The sequence below is a fragment of the Martes martes genome, assembly GCF_963455335.1.
Source record: "Martes martes genome assembly, chromosome: 3".
NCBI lineage: Eukaryota > Metazoa > Chordata > Mammalia > Carnivora > Mustelidae > Martes > Martes martes.
This window is the reverse complement of record NC_137890.1, coordinates 131,347,939-131,365,751: the sequence shown is the minus strand read 5'-3', so window position 1 is coordinate 131,365,751 and position 17,813 is coordinate 131,347,939. Positions and strand designations below refer to the sequence as shown.

The window sequence follows — 17,813 nt, the reverse complement described above, 5'->3', positions numbered from 1 at the left end:
TTCTGGATAGAACCACCCATTAGTCAATAAGAAATACATCCAGTAATGGTTCTTCATATTATTGTTGGTCTTCCTCTGCCCCTTGGAAGTTCATTAGCTTGTCCACTTTTGCTCTAACCTCTTTTTGTTTAAGAGACAGTAAAAGAAAAAGACCACTTACAGAATCTGTCTGACTCAAAACCGTAATTGTCCTCTCCAAATTTCTTCACACTGCGAAGAATTACTGAGTCAGACATTGCAATCTGCAACCAATAGCCCTATAAAATAAAATAAGCATTGCAATTATTTCTTTTCTCTTCTTTAAACAAAGTAGTCAAATGAAAGAACAGTTTGGTACAATCACTAACAATTTCAATTTTCACTAAAAAGCAGATTTTTTTTAGTTGGTCAATAACTCCATGAAAGAGTCTAATTATTAGAAAAGATAAAGTCAAACCATTGATTATGGCTTTCTCTAATTGATGAATGGATAGTTATTTTTTACTTATTTGTCCTTTCTGATTGTCTATCCTTCCATCCTTTCTTTTTCTTTCTTTCCTTCCTTCCTTCCTTCCTTCCTTCCTTCCTTCCTTCTTTCCCTCCTTCCATGAGTAAAAATAAAAACCACTAGAGCTGCACAACCAACTGGTGACATTTTTGGGTCAATGTCTGGAAGGACAACACCTATCACTGGTGGGTAGCCTGCAGTGCTCCTTTGTAAATGCAACTCCTATATCGAGAATATGGTGAGTCCAGGGGAAGAGCTACCTACTCACTTTAGAAAACAAGTATAACCTTGACATAAAAAAAAAAAAACAAGAATGCTATAAGAAAAAAATAGAATTATAATGACTTTTTGAAAATAGATCCAAAATTGCTACATATGTTAGGTATAATTCAGCAGTTCATGAACAAAATATAATGAGCAATGTTGGTCCCAGGAATGCAATCATCATTTAATGAAAAACTTTGATCATTTTGATAGATGCAGAAAAGGTATCAATAAAAATCAATATCCATTACTGATTTCTAAAACCTCATAAAATTAGAGAAATCATTATCTGGCACTCCGATGAATAGATTTTGGGTAATGATCAGCAATGAATACTAAAACCATTAACTGAAATATTGGCAAAGATTCAATATCTAGTAGTACAAAGTACTGCAAAGATGTAGAGGGAAAACATTATATTAAGTCATTCTGTCTCCTTAAGTTCCTCTTGGCTCTCACCATTTCTCACACTTTCCTTGTTTTCAATGACCTTGACAGTTTTGAGGAGTGCAGTTATTTTGTAGAATGTCCCCTAAAATGGGACTTACCTGATATTTTTCTCTGGATTTTTCTCAGGATTAGACAGGGACTGTGTATTTTAGGAAGGAAAACCACAGAGATAAAGTACCCTTCTCATTACATTTTATCAAACGTTATTATCAACATAATAGTGCCAATCAACATGATTTATAAAAAATAAATTTTACAAAATAAACTCATTATTAAGAAGTAAAGTGAGAAACATTTTTTCATTAAGCAGTTTAGGAGGTCAGTAAAATAAAAAAAAAGTACATGAACTAGATTCAAAATTCTTATTCAATAACAAAATTTTTTCACTATAACAGTATTGCATTCAGAGAATGCAACATTCATGGGTTATGACATTTTTGAAATTTTAACCAAAAATTTGTTTTTCAAAAGGAAAAGAAAGAAATACTTTCATAATGAGAAAATAAAACTTTAACAATAGTTGTAATATTACATCTCCTAATTTTTAGATAAGACTTTAAAAAAAAAAAATTCAGTATTCAATGGTTTTTTCCCTGGCTTAGTTCTTCATTTAAAATGTTTCTTGGGGCACCTGGGTGGCTCAGTGGGTTAAGCCTCTGCCTTCAGCTCGGGTCATGATCCCGGGGTACTGGGATTGAGCCCCACATCAGGCTCTCTGCTCGGGGGGGAGCCTGCTTCCTCCTCTCTCTCTGTCTGCCTCTCTGCCTACTTGTAATCTCTGTCTGTCAGATAAATAAATTTTTTAAAAAAAATGTTTCTTTCTGGGACGCCTGGATGGCTCAGTGGGTTAAAGCCTCTGCCTTCAGCTCAGGTTCTGGTCCCAAGGTCCTGGGATTGAGCCCCACATAGGGCTCTCTGCTCAGCGGGGAGACTGCTTCCTCCTCTCTCTCCACCTGCCTCTCTGCCTAATTGTGATATCTCTCTGTGTCAAATAAATAAATAAAATCTTTAAAAAAATGTTTCTTTCCATTGGTGTGCAAATATTTGGCAGCACTTAGAGGCCAGTTGTGTAGTGTCTTGTCCATGAACTTCAGAGTTTCATAGATCCTGTGACATCACTCCATGTTGTTGCATATGCTTTTTAACCTCTCTCCAGGCCCTGATTCTCCATCACTCAAGTCAATGATGGTGATAAAATCTGCCTTGGAGGACTAGTGTGAAAATGACATGAAACTGTGTTTGCACATCAACTGACACAAAAGGAGAAGACGGCTAACTTTCCTTTTGGCCTTCAAGCCTAGAAACTGTCTCCCTACCCCTCCCACTGGGGTCACTTGCAGTAAGCCACCCTCTATTAAAGAGAATGATGATCAACCAACCTACTCTCTTCATGCCCTCAGCAATTCTGTACAGTTGTTTTTACACTGGGTTTGCTTACATTTCACTTCTTTCTGAATGCAACGATTTTTGGGATATCTATTTTACTATTTAAGAGTAATATTCTCAAACACCAAAATTCATGCATAGCATGGATTTCCACCCTTGTGGCACTGACAGTGCCCTTCAACCAAAGACCACTGGGAGCACAACTGTAGTGGAACAATCTGGATTTATTACTTAATTGCAGTAGGGGAGAACACCCAGTGGGGACCATGGGGGTCTCAGTTAGAGGGGTTAGGAAGAAACTATTGCAGGACTTGGGCTTCAGTTGTGTGTTTTGCGAGAGGATCTAAGAAAGCCGGGGTTTGCTCCAGATTGGATACTGTCAGAAAGCCAGAGCAATTTCATGATTGGGTGCAGAAATAGTCACTCATAGCAAGAGAAAGGGATGTTTGATGTTTTTGAAGGTTGCACAATGAACTTCTTTTTGCCTGTGTTTGGGCAAACTTATGGATTCGCCTTTGTTTCATTTTTATCCTGGTTTCAGAGCGAGTTTGTCTGAGGTTGATGGGATGGTTAATTTCATGTATCAATTTAAGTGAACTAAGGGATGCCCAGATAGCTGGTAAAGCATTATTTCTGGGAACGTCTGTGATGGTGTTTCCAGAAGAGATTAGCATTTGAATCTGTAGAAGACTGCCCTGACCAGTGCAGATGGGCATTATTCATTCAGTCCTTTGGAGGCCTGAATGGAGAAAAGAGACAGAGAAACTGAGGGCAGAGAAACTAAATAGACATTTTTTCTAAAGAAGACATCCAATGGCCAACAGGTACATGAAAAGATGCTCAACGTCACTAATCATCAGGAAAATGCATATCCAAACCATAATGACATAACACCTCACATCTGTTAGAAGGGCTATCATTAAAAAGACATGAAATAACCAGTACTGATAACCATTTGGAGAGAAGGGAACCCTCGTGCCCTGTTGATGGGAATATAAACTGGTTTAGCCACTATGGAAACCAGTATGTAGGTTCCTTAAGAAATAAAATACAAGGGTGCCTGGGCGGCTCAGTCAGTTAAGCACTGACTCAGGTCATGATCTCAGGATCCTGGGATTGAGTCCACATCAGGCTCCCTGCTCAGTGGGGAGTTGGCTTCTTCCTCTCTTTCTCCTCTGCCCCTGCTTGTGCATTCTCTCTCTCTTTCCTTCTCTTTCTCTCTCAAATAAATAAATAAAATCTTTTTTTAAAAAAAAAGAAATAAAAAATACAGCTATCATATGATCCAGCAATCCCACTTCTGAGTATATACCCAAAGGAAATTAAAATAGGATTTTGAAGAGATACCTGTACTCCTTTGTTTATTGCAGCATTAATCATGATAGCCAAGATAGAGAAGCAACCTAAGTGCCCATCAATGGATGAATGGATAAAAAAGATGTGGCATAGTGTGCCTGGGTGGCTCAGTTGGCTGAGTGACTGCCTTTATTCAGCTCAGGTCATGATCCTGGGGCCCCAAGATGAAGTCCCACATCTGGCTCCCTGCTCAAGGGGAGTCTGCTTCTCTCTCTGACCCTCCCCGCTCTCACGCTCTCTCTCTCATTCTTTCTCTCAAATAAATAAAATCTTAAAAACAAAAAACAACAAAAAAAAGATGTGGCATATATATACACACCCATATATAGAATATATAAAAAACTACATATGTGTATGTGTGTGTACACACAGTGGAATATTATTCAGCCATAAGAAAGAAGGAAATCCTGCCACTTGTGACAACATGGATGGACCTCGAGGGCATTATTTTTAATGAGATAAACCAGAGAAAGACAAACATTATATGATGTTGCCTATATGTGGGATCTTAAAAAGCTGAACTCATAGAAACAGTAGAATGGTGGTTACCAGAGGTTGAGGGCTGGAGGGACTGGGGAGACATTAAAGGATACAGACTTGCAACTAGAAGATGAGCATGTTTTGGAGATCCAATGCACAACAGGGTGATTATAGTTAACAGTACCATATTGCATACTTCAAAATTGCTAAGAGGTTGTATCTTAAATGTTCTTACCACAAAAAAGAAATGATAATTGTGTGACATGATAGAGGTGTTAGCTAAAGCTCTGGTGGTGACCATACTGCCATATATGAGCGTAACAGAGCAACAAGTTGTATACCTTCAACTTCCACAATGTCATATGTCAAACACATCTGAGTAAAAAATTAATTTTTTTGAAGTCAGGAAAGGATGAATTTGCTTTTTTACTTTAGGAAGGAAATGCATCCTTTCCTGCCCTTAGACATCAGAGCTACTGGTTCTTGGCCCTTCGGTTGGTTGCTCAGTCAGAAACTGAAGCTAGTTCCCTTATCTCTGCCCAGCTCAGAAATGGCAGTGATGACTTTTGAAGGCCATGGTGTTGGAAAAGTTTATGACTTGCATGCATCCACAAAGACAGTGGCAATTTTATAATGTTGAGTCTGGGAAAGGACAACGAGATACCAAAATTACTAGAATAAATAAGCAAAAGCCTTGCCTATGATATTTTCCAGGAAAGGTGATATTTCCAGAATTGGATGTTAGATGGATTACCTCATATCATTATAAGCATAGAATGAAATTCTGGTATATCACTAGACCATGCTTTCTTCCACAGGTTAGTTCCCTTTTTATTAGATGAGATTCTGGGAAACATAGCAGATGCTGGAGAGTACCTCTGATAGTTTCTGAAACCCTGGGAACATAGTGGGAATCTAGTTTTGGGTGGTCGACAGGTTTGTTTCACAGGGTCACAAGAGTGTGTCTCCTCTTCACCTGGTACATTCCACGATTTAAGCGTACTCTGGTGTGTTGTCACATTTTTTCCCCCATCAATATCAGCATATGTAATGTCATCTAATTCTACTCTCTCAGCTGTTATCTATAGTACCCTAGCTAACAATTTTGCTCTTGAGCTTCCTAAAGTGTGTGAAGGTTTCTTGGGTATCACAAATTGCAGGAAGCTTTAATTAAGGTTTCCTAACAATTTACAATAACAAAATTTTACTTTAACCACACAAAAGAACTCAGAATTGAAAATGAGGTACCATGCTATTTCCTTTTTGCTCTGCCTTTTCATAAAGTAAATGATTTTAATCTCCTAAAAGTCTCTTTGGACACAAATTGAGAATTTTCAAATCTTCCAGGAAGATGGTCTTCCAATAAACTTAGAAAATCTAGGAGTCAAAAGTCAGAAATCAAGATTCCTAAGCACTGGCTGGCAGACTTTGGCCACCTAATTTTGGAACCCCCAAGAATTTTTAATTGTCCATGCTGGCTCTACCGTCCTTCTCTGCTAAATGACATGTGGTCCGTGTGCAGACTATCTGTACTTCTGTTTAATTATCCAGGGTTGAAGTTTTCTTTTCTTTGATAAGATGTGTAATCTTATCAACACAGAGGAGAGTCTCTTGACCTTTACTGGTAGACACATCACAGATAATTCTACTTTAAAACACTAGCAACAATATTCTGGAAGACCACTGCTGGGGAGGAGAGAGAGAAGACAGAAAGTAACACCTGGATGGGTTGCCTGACAGAACCTAGGACACTGACAAACCTCAGAAAGGAAATAAATAAGCAGGGCCATGGGGAGTTGAGGCTGTCAAAACTAGATGAGATAAAGTTCTATAAGCTATGTCAGGAACAACCCAAAAATCCAAAGAATACAAAATGTCAGTGCCCACGATGGATCATTGCATCAAGGCTGCTAAGTGTGACTTCAAGATTCTAGTCTGACTATTGATGCTGCAGGAAAACTGAAAAAAGAGAAAGGGAAAGAATGACAGAAAGGCAGGCAGGCAGAAAGGAAGGAGGGAAGAGGAAGGGAGGGTGAGAGGGAGGGCAAAAGGGAGGAACAGAGGGGAGAGAAAGAAAGAAGAGAGAAAAGAAACAGATCAGGGGTGAAAATTGTGACAGACTATCCTTACAACCCCCCATCCACCCACCAATGCTTAAACCATTTACTTTCTAGTCTTCTGCAGAAAATATTTGCTGACTCCTGTATTATGGGGCCAGTTCAGGAGAGCCTGGTGCCTAGGGAGAAATATTGCCTGATTTACCCAACCTAAAAATCATATGGAGCCCCAGCCCTCCAACCTGCTCTATCCTCATGGAACTTAGAGTGTGGCAGGGAAGGCAGGTGCCACATAAGAGATGACAAGCATATGACTGTGAGTGAAGAGGAAGCATGGGCATCTCCTAGACCCTCCAGCAGAGGCCCTGTCCTGGTCTAGAGAGTGCCAAAAGGCCTTGGAGCCAGAGCATTTTCAGGGTGGGACATAGGAGATGAGAGTGAGTTAGCCAAGGAAACAGGAGACAAAAAAGCATCCCTAGCAGGGAAGAGCACATGAAAAGGCCCAGATCCAAGAGAGAGCACATAGGCTCAAGGACAGAAGAATGTCCAGTGAGTGTGAAGGAAAGTGGATGGACATCTCTGAAGGACATGGCTGCTGGAGTCTTCTGAGCCTCATCTTTAACACTGAGGACTTGGGACCTGACCCAATTGCAAAGGAACTGAGAAAGAATTTTAGGCAAGATAAAGATATGGTCATTTTATACTTGTTTAAAAATGCCAACACAGGGGGGAGGAGTCAATATGGCAGAGAAGTAGCAGGCTGAGATGACATCAGGTAGCAGGAGATCAGCTATATAGCTTATCTAACCATTGTGAACACCTACAAATCCAACGGGAAATCGAAGAGAAGAAGAGCAACAATTCTAGAAAAAGAAAATCGATCACTTTCTGAAAGGTAGGACCTGCGGAGAAGTGAATCCAAAGCGATGGGAAGATAGACCGCGGGGGGAGGGGCCGGCTCCCGGCAAGCGGCAGAGCAACGGAGCACAAAATCGGGACTTTTAAAAGTCTGCTCCACTGGGAGACATTGCTCCAGAGGCTAAACCGGGGGGAAACCCAGGTGGGGTCAGCATAACCCCAGGTCCCACGGGGTCACAGAAGGACCAGGGGTGTCTGAGTGCCACAGAGCTCACAGGTATTAGAGCGGGGAAGCCAGCTACAGCGACAAAGCCGAGGAGTGAGCTCTCATCCCGGGGTTACCTTGTGCCGGTTGCAGGCTGGGTGGGCTCAGAGGGCGGCTGGAGGCCACGGAGACAGAAGCGACCGGGCGTTTTTCTCCAGGTTCCAGCAATTGACTGCTTTTCTCAAAGCGCAACCACAGGCCAGGGAGGCAGGGTGGTTGGGCGCTTTTCTCTGAGGGCGCACTGAGGAGCAGAACCCCAAGCTCTCGGCTCCTCCGGGCTGAGAGATTGGGACGCTGCCATCTTCATTCCCATCCTCCAGAACTCTACAGAAAGCACTCAGGGAACAAAAGCTCCCGAAAGCAAACCCGAGCGGATTACTTAGCCCGGCCCCTGGCAAGGGCGGTGCAATTCCGCCTCAGGCAAAGACACTTGAGAATCACTACAACAGGCCCCTCCCCCAGAAGATCAACAAGAAACCCAGCCAAGACCAACTTCACTCACCAAGAACAGGGAATTCCACAGGAGGAGAAAGCAAATCTTATCTGGACAAAATGACAAGGCAGAAAAACTCACCTCAAAAAAAAGAACAAGAGGCGGTACCGAAGGCTGGAGACCTAATCAATACGGACATTGGTAACATGACAGATCTAGAGTTCAGAATGACGATGATTCTCAAGGGTCTCGCCGGGCTCGAAAAAGGCATAGAAGATATTAGAGAAAACCTCTCCAGAGAGATAAAAGCTCTTTCTGGAGAAATAAAAGAACTAAAATCTAACCAAGTTGAAATCAAAAAAGCTATTAATGAGGTGCAATAAAAAATGGAAGCTCTTACTGCTAGGATAAATGAGGCAGAAGAAAGAATTAGTGACATAGAAGACCAAATGACAGAGAATAAAGAAGCTGAGCAAAAGAGAGACAAACTAATACTGGACCACGAGGAGAGAATTCGAGAGATAAGCGACACCATAAGACGACACAACATTAGAATAATTGGGATTCCAGAAGAAGAAGAAAGAGAGAGGGGAGCAGAAGGTATATTGGAGACAATTATTGGAGAGAATTTCCCTAATATGGCAAAGGGAACAAACATCAAAACCCAGGAGATGCTAAGAACACCCCTCAAAATCAATAAAAATAGGTCCACACCTCGTCACCTGATAGTAAAATTTACAAGTCTTAGCGACAAAGAGAAAATCCTGAAAGCAGCCCGGGAAAAGAAGTCTGTAACATACAAGGGTAAAAACATTAGATGGGCAGCGGACCTATCCACAGAGACCTGGCAGGCCAGAAAGAACTGGCATGATATATTCAGAGCACTAAACGAGAAAAACATGCAGCCAAGAATACTATATCTGGCTAGGCTATCATTGAAAATAGAAGGAGAAATAAAGAGCTTCCAGGACAAACAAAAGCTGAAAGAATTTGCAAACACCAAACCAGCTCTACAGGAAATATTGAAAGGCGTCCTCTAAGCAAAGAGAGACCCTAAAAGTAGTAGATCAGAAAGAAATAGAGACAATATACAGTAACAGTCACCTTACAGGCAATACAATGGCAATAAATTCATATCTCTCAATAGTTACCCTGAATGTTAATGGGCTAAATGCCCCAATCAAAAGACACAGGGTATCAGAATGGATAAAAAAACAAAACCCATCAATATGCTGCCTACAAGAAACTCATTTTAGACCTGAAGACACCTCCAGATTTAAAGTGAGGGGGTGGAAAACAATGTACCATGCCAATGGACATCAGAAGAAAGCTGGGGTGGCAATCCTTATATCAGATCAATTAGATTTTAAGCCAAAGACTATAATAAGAGATGAGGAAGGACACTATATCAAACTCAAAGGGTCTGTCCAACAAGAAGACCTAACAATCTTAAATATCTATGCCCCTAACATGGCAGCAGCCAACTATATAAACCAATTAATAATAAATCAAAGAAATACATCGACAGTGATACAATAATAGCAGGGGAATTTAACACTCACCTCACTGAAATGGACAGATCATCCAAGCAAAAGATCAACAAGGAAATAAAGACCTCAAATGACACACAGGACCAGATGGACATCACAGATATATTCAGAACATTCCATCCTAAAGCAACAGAATATACATTCTTCTCTAGTGCACATGGAACATTCTCCAGAATAGACCACATCCTGGGTCATAAATCAGGTCTCAACCGGTATGAAAAGATTGGGATCATTCCCTGCATATTTACAGACCACAATGCTCTGAAGCTAGAACTCAATCACAAGAGGAAATTTGGAAAGAACCCAAATACATGGAGACTAAACAGCATCCTTCTAAAGAATGAATGGGTCAACCAGGAAATTAAAGAAGAATTGAAAAATTCATGGAAACAAATGATAATGAAAACACAATGGTTCAAAATCTGTGGGACACAACAAAGGCAGTCCTGAGAGGAAAATATATAGCGGTGCAAGCCTTTCTCAAGAAACAAGAAAGGTCTCAAATACACAACCTAACCCTACACCTAAAGGAGCTGGAGAGAGAACAACAAAGAAAGCCTAAACCCAACAGGAGAAGAGAAATGATAAAGATCAGAGCAGAAATCAATGAAATAGAAACTAAAAAAAACAATCGACCAAATCAACAAAACTAGGAGCTGGTTCTTTGAAAGAATTAATAAGATTGACAAACCCCCGGCCAGATCTATCAAAAAGAAAAGAGAAAGGACCCAAATAAATAAAATCATGAATGAAAGAGGAGAGATCACAACTAACACCAAAGAAATACAAACAATTATAAGAACATACTACGAGCAACTCTATGCCAACAAATTTGACAATCTGGAAGAAATGGATACATTTCTAGAGACATATAAACTACCACAACTGAACCAGGAAGAAATAGATAACCTGAACAGACCCATAACCAGTAAGGAGATTGAAACAGTCATCAAAAATCTCCAAACAAACAAAAGTCCAGGACCAGACGGCTTCCCAGGGGAATCTTACCAAACATTTAAAGAAGAATTAATTCCTATTCTCCTGAAACTGTTCCAAAAAATAGAAATGGAAGGAAAGCTTCCAGACTCATTTGATGAGGCCAGCATCACCTTGATCCCAAAACCAGACAAGGATCCCATCAAAAAAGAGAATTACAGACCAATATCCTTGATGAACACAGACGCGAAAATTCTCACCAAAATACTGGCCAATAGGATCCAACAGTACATTAAAAGGATTATTCACCACGACCAAGTGGGATTTATTCCAGGGCTGCAAGGTTGGTTCAACATCCACAAATCCATCAATGTGATACAATACTTTAATAAAAGAAAGAGTAAGAACCATATGATACTCTCAGTAGATGCTGAAAAAGCATTTGACAAAGTGCAGCATCCCTTCCTGATTAAAACTCTTCAAAGTGTAGGGATAGAGGGCACATACCTCAATATTTTCAAAGCCATCTATGAAAAACCCACTGCAAATATCATTCTCAATGGAGAAAAACTGAAAGCTTTTCCGCTAAGGTCAGGAACACGGCAGGGATGTCCGTTATCACCACTGCTGTTCAACATAGTACTAGAAGTCCTAGCCTCAGCAATCAGACAACAAAAAGAAATTAAAGGCATCCAAATCGGCAAAGAAGAAGTCAAACTATCACTCTTTGCAGATGATATGATACTATATGTGGAAAACAGAAAAGACTCCACTCCAAAACTGCTAGAACTTGTAGAGGAATTCAGTAAAGTGTCAGGATATAAAGTCAATGCCCAGAAATCAGTCGCATTTATTTACACTAACAGCAAGACAGAAGAAAGAGAAATTGAGGAGTCAGTCCCATTTACAATTTCACCCAAAACCATAAGATACCTAGGAATAAATCTAACCAAAGAGGCAAAGAATCTATACTCAGAAAACTATAAAGTCCTCATGAAAGAAATTGAGGAAGACACAAAGAAACAGAAAAATATTCCATGCTCATGGATTGGAAGAACAAATATTGTGAAAATGTCTATGCTACCTAAAGCAATCTACACATTTAATGCAATCCCTATCAAAATCCCAACCATTTTTTTTAAAGAAAAAGAACAAATAATCCTAAAATTTATATGGAACCAGAAAAGACCTCGAATAGCCAAAGGAATATTGAAAAAGAAAGCCAAAGTCGGTGGCATCACAATTCCGGACTTCAAGCTCTAGTACAAAGCTGTCATCATCAAGACAGTATGGTACTGGCACAAAAACAGACATATAGATCAATGGAACAGAATAGAGAGCCCAGAAATAGACCCTCAACTCTATGGTCAACTAATCTTCGACAAAGCAGGAAGGAATGTCCAATGGAAAAAAGACAGCCTCTTCAACAAATGGTGCTGGGAAAATTGGACAGCCACATGCAGAAAAATGAAATTGGACCATTTCCTTACACCACACATGAAAATAGACTCAAAATGGATGAAGGACCTCAATGTGAGAAAGGAATCCATCAAAATCCTTGAGGAGAATGCAGGCAGCAACCTCTTTGACCTCAGCCTCAGCAACTTCTTCCTAGGAACATTGCCAAAGGCAACAGAAGCAAGGGCAAAAATGAACTATTGGGATTTCATCAAGATCAAAAGCTTTTGCACAGCAAAGGAAACAGTTAACAAAACCAAAAGACAACTGACAGAATGGGAGAAGATATTTGCAAACGACATATCAGATAAAGGGCTAGTATCCAAAATCTATAAAGAGCTTAGCAAACTCAACACCCAAAGAACAAATAATCCAATCAAGAAATGGGCAGAGGACATGAACAGACATTTCTGCAAAGAAGACATCCAGATGGCCAACAGACACATGAAAAAATGCTCCACATCACTCGGCATCAGGGAAATACAAATCAAAACCACAATGCGATACCACCTCACACCAGTCAGAATGGCTGAAATTAACAAGTCAAGAAATGACAGATGCTGGCGAGGATGTGGAGAGAGGGGAACCCTCCTACACTGCTGGTGGGAATGCAAGCTGGTGCAACCACTCTGGAAAACAGTGTGGAGGTTCCTCAAAAAACTGAAAATAGAGCTACCCTATGACCCAGCAATTGCACTACTGGGTATATATCCTAAAGATACAAACATGGTGCTCCGAAGGGGCATGTGCACCCGAATGTTTATAGCCGCAATGTCCACAATAGCCAAACTGTGGAAAGAGCCTAGATGTCCATCAACAGATGAATGGATAAAGAAGAGGTGGTATATATACACAATGGAATACTATGCAGCCATCAAAAGAAATGAAATCTTGCCATTTGCGATGACGTGGATAGAACTAGAGGGTGTTATGCTTAGCGAAATAAGTCAATCGGAGAAAGACAACTATCATATGATCTCTTTGATATGAGGAAGTGGAGATGCAAGGCGGGGGGGGGGGGTTGGGAGGAGGTAGGAAAAGAAAAAATGAAAGAAGATTGGATTGGGAGGGAGACAAACCATAAAAGACTCAATCTCTAAAAACAGACTGAGGGTTGCTGGGGGGAGGGGGGATGGGAGAGGGTGGTAAAGAAATGGACATTGGGGAGGGTATGTGCTATGATGAGTGCTGTGAAATGAGTAAACCTGGTGATTCACAGACCTATACCCGTGGGGATAAAAATACATTATATGTTTATTAAAATAAAAAAAATTTTTTTTAAAAATGCCAACACAAAATAAATAAATAAATAAATAAATAAATAATAAAAATAAAAATGCCAACACTCTGATAAGGCTTGGAATTTCAGAGCCCACATCCAGAGGGACTAGGAAATCCGGTTGGGAAGGACAAATATTCTGCCAGGCCAGGCAACGGGCACCCTTGGTTAGCAGGGCACAGACCACACAGTTCATCCCCAGACAGATAGGCCATTGGTGCCCAGGCTCCTGTCACTTTTGGCTCTTGTCCCTTCTCTACTCATCAGGTTTTCAATTGTCTCTGGGGAGATTTGTTCTGCTTTCCAATTCATTTTCTCCCAAATACTACCTTTGAAACATGTTGGACCTTGCTTCAACTGAATTTAGGAGGAAGAGGCTGGGGTTTTCCTACATCCAGGCCAAGGTAATAAGGAGGATCTAAATGCCCTAACGGTCAATGAGGAGCTGGAGGGACAGCGAGGGGTACAAGGCCAGGCTCAGGAGTGCAATGGTCTTCATCCCACCGGACAGCCCACTGTGAATATTCTCCTTGGTGTTTCTCTTATGAGGCCTTTCCCTTCGTAGAAGTTCTCCAGGCCTCCAGGACCACACACTCCCCTTCCCTGGGCTGCTCAGGGAGAAATGCAGAATGGCTCCTGGTCCTCTGGAATTTGAAAGTTGTCTCCCCAGCCACAAATTCTGATTTTTTTTTTTAAGCCCTGAAAATGCCTTTCAACTGTTGACATGCAGAAATGTAGATAGTGCACTTTTGATATTATTATTCCCAGCAAATGATTTGTTTTTCCCAAGGATCATGAAAAGGAAGAAAGATTAGTTTACACTAAGAAGCAAGAAAAATAGAAAAACACTGCCTTGTAGATAAGCAGGTTGTGGTGTGATGGTGTGAGTCAACAATGTGGAAGATAGGCTAGGATAAAAATGAGGCACCTTTAGCCTGAGGGCTGCAGCTGATGGACAAGGGAATGAAATGAAATGGAGGACTAAAGAATTGCTCTCAAACAAGAGTTTAAGGTCAACATTACTCCCAGCCTATCTTGGTCTCTACACGCATAGCTCTCCCGTCTACTCAAAGCAACACACAAACCCTAACACTTGATTCTTGCAATGGAACTTGGGCATTTTTTTCTTTTTCTTTTTTTAGCAATTTCAGTGTCCTTTAAAACCATGGAATGAGCAGGGTTTTTTGTTTTTATTTTTGTTTTTCCTACATTACTTCCTAATCTATTTCCAGCAACCATCAGCAAATATTTGTCACCTTTTCTGTTAGTAGGAGGACACACAAATTATTCAAGGGGCTTACGATCAAGTGGGGGGCAGGGCATGTAAACAGTAACTCCCAGGCAGGGAAATGGAGTCTCCAGAGAAAATACCAGAAGGTTACAGAGCAGAGGAAGAGGGTACCCAAGTCTGGAGGGGTAGGGGGTGTGTGGGGCTGAGATGGGGGGTATCGCTGCATAGAGAAAGAACTTTTATTAAACAAGACCCTGTAAATAACTTAATGCTTTACAAGTTTATTGATAACCACTATTAGATCCCAATATTAAGAGTTTGGGATGCAGTCATTATAATTTGTCTCTAATATGTCTAGTAAGCTAGTCTTCCCTCAAAACACTTGGAAATATCACACTTTATTCCCAGACATCATTCGGTATTTGACCAATGTGTTCAAATTATCAGCAACATGTGATTTCTACTAGCTAGCGAAACCTAAAAAGGGAAATTAGATTCTAGAAACCAACCTTTCTCCCTCTAGCCATGCATCCGGAGCTCATATTTTTTAGTACCTTAATTACTGAAAACTGGGAGAATTAGGAAATGAGCATGGTGTTGGAGAAAAGAGAAAGTTGGTATAGTTCTCTAAAAACCAGCACCAGCTTTCTGGGATGGGATTTGTGGTGATCTGTGCAAACAGCATTGGCTTTCATAAAGCCAAGATTTAAAAGTTCACTAGCATTTTTACTTTGGGCAGATTATTCGATCCATTAACCCATTCGCACCACACACACACACACACATTCTCAAGAGAGCTGATGCATAAAGTTATAAATGAAACAGTGACCAAGAGCCATCTGTATTGTACATCCTGTTATGAAATTATCAATGTATTCTACAAGTTCCTATCCAAGCATTACAGTATTGCTTATCGCATGACAAGAGGACAGCCTTGAGTAAATCAGAAACACAACACCCCCCAGAGTAGAAGCCAGAAGCCACGGACTTGAAGAACGTAGTCCTCAAATGTTCTAGACAGGAGAAGTCACTTACCTGTGAGCGTGAACTTGAGAAAGCCAGAGAACAAGAGACTCTACTCTGGAGAGTCAAAGCGTTTTACCACCTTTTCCAACTTCAGTTTTCATCATTATAAAACACTGAACAGGATTCAAGCTTTTTTGAAAACATTATCTATTTGCCGACGGGTCAATGCCCTGAAGGCCAGGCGAAACACAGTTCAGTGACATCTGCGGAAAGGTTGAGCACACTGGAAACAATAACCTCAGACCCAGAGCATGCTTGGGAAGCCATCTGAGGGTGCCACCAGGCATCGGAAAGTGAGGATCCCCTGGAAAGGAGACCGTGGCACCACCCCCGCCCCACAAGAGCGCTGTCTTGCGGAAGAGGTCCTCCTCTTCCGTTCACAGGTCCTTGGTCTGAAGAAGTTACTTTAAAACCTAACAAGCCAAGACCAAAAAACCTTGAAACTTTTCCCCTCAATCTGAAAGATTACTCTTGGAAACTCCTTACGTGGCAGGCCCCTGATATTCCTGCCCCCGCCCGGGAGTTGTGTGGAGATAGATAACCTGGAAGAACTCCTGAACCAGCCTTTTGCTCAAAACTCTGTGTGCTCACATGACCCTTGCACCCTGGCCTCCACAGTCAACGACCTCAGGCTCTACCCACCAGAGGAAGCCTTGTGTAAGGAGAGATAAATGATTTTTTTAAAGGTTTAAATGAACAGAAATCCAAGTCAAATAAATTCATAGAGCTTCTCCAATGCCTTTGTGTGGTCTGGATCTGTTCCTCTCCCTTCTTGTGAATTCTTCCCATTTTCTCAAATGCTCTTATTTTTTCTTTCTCTGCTTAAGTTAATCCTTTGCTAAGTGTGTCTCACTCTGGCCTTCAGCGATGAATAATGATAGCCAATGGTGGTCAAGCCCTTGTTGGGTACCCGGCTCAGTTGAAGAGTTTTATTTGTACCCCCTTATTTGGATTTCTCAATAAGCATAGGGGTTAGATGCTCTCATCATCATCCCCATTGTATCCTGGAGGGGACGGAAGCACAGAGGGGATAAATAACCCATCCCAGGTCTTACAACTAAGAGGTAGAGCCTATGCTCCTAACCACTCTCTGCTAACCTCTCACCCACACTCTAAAATGCAGGTGGGTCAGTGCTTCTCCATTTACAGAAAGGAAGATTAAATAATAAGGTCAAGTTTTCCCAATTTAAAGTTTTCAGTCATGAACTTTTTTAAAATTCAGCATCCACAGGGCACCTTGGTGGCTCAGTCGGTTAAGTGTCTGCCTTCGGCTCAGGTCATGGTCCCAGGATCCTGGGATCCAACCGGGCATCGGGCTCCCTGTTCAGTGTGGAGTCTGCTTCTACCTCTCCCTCTGCCCCTCCTCCCTGCTTACACTCTCTCTCATTCTCTCACTTTCTCTCAAATAAAGTAATTAAAAATCCTTAAAAAAAAATTCAGCAGGGGCACCTGGGTGGCTCAGTTGGTTGACCAGCTACCTTCGGCTCAGGTCATGATCCCAGGCTCCTGGGATCAAGCCCCGCATTGGGCTCCCTGTTCAGCAGGGAGTCTGCTTCTCCCTCTCCTGCTTCCCCGGCATGTTCTCTCTCTCACTGCCTCTCTCTGTCAAATAAATAAATAAAATCTTTTTTTAAAAAATCCAGCATCCACTACTGTTTGTTTCTACTGGAATCCATATATATGATGATTTATAATTTAGCCCCAAATTTTGTATGTTATTAAAGGTATATGTTAAATTTTCTATATATCAAGGTCAGCAAACATAAGGAAGATTTGTAAGACGTTCCCCTCTCCGAGCTGGTTTGCGAAGCCCTGGGACAGGTTGACTTCTGAGGCAACGCAAATGTAGTAATACTGGGTTTGGCACTGGTTAGGACCTAGGAAAAAGAAATTTGCTCTACACAAAACCAAAAAGACAGCACAGCTGTGTGATTGTAGCCTTGATAGGGAGAAGAGCCTCTGTAGAATTTTGTGCCCTTCGTTCTGGTGAAATTGTTGATAACAGTCACAGGATGGTAAGGAGCTGCTCACTAGTCCTAGCGTCCTAAGCTTTCCCCTTGTGTGACATGTAGATGTACGGGAAGATTTAAAAAAGAAAGAGAGTTCTAGAGCTAGAAACAATATTGCAGATACCACCTGATCTTGTAGATACAAAAACTGAGGGCAGAGCAATGACCTGTCCTGAGCCCCTTCCAGGTTTAATAACATCTTCCTCTGCTCCTTCAACTCTGGCCCTTTGAGCAGCCAGGACAGGATGAATACCAAGTTAACCATTCCTATTGTGTTTCAGCAGTAGG

At 41.2% G+C, this 17,813-nt stretch overlaps 1 protein-coding gene across 5 annotated transcripts in view; it reads right to left on the bottom strand.

Annotated features, from left to right (window-relative positions):
- The window catches only part of ABCB11 (ATP binding cassette subfamily B member 11), a 108,379-nt gene extending 92,756 nt beyond the window's left edge, over nucleotides 1–15,623 (bottom strand). For 4 of the 5 annotated variants that reach the window (XR_013966602.1, XM_080799657.1, XM_080799660.1 and 1 more), the window contains exons 1-2: nucleotides 15,526–15,623; nucleotides 161–257 (exon numbers count right to left, since the gene is read on the bottom strand). Coding sequence is in view for 3 of the 5 variants with exons in the window: in XM_080799657.1 (XP_080655783.1) it covers nucleotides 161–236 (76 nt within the window). In the remaining 2 variants the exon portion in view is untranslated. The remainder of the gene's footprint in view (nucleotides 1–160; nucleotides 258–15,525) is intronic. The other variant, XM_080799658.1, reaches the window with a different exon arrangement.
- Nucleotides 15,624–17,813: the final 2,190 nt, after the last annotated feature.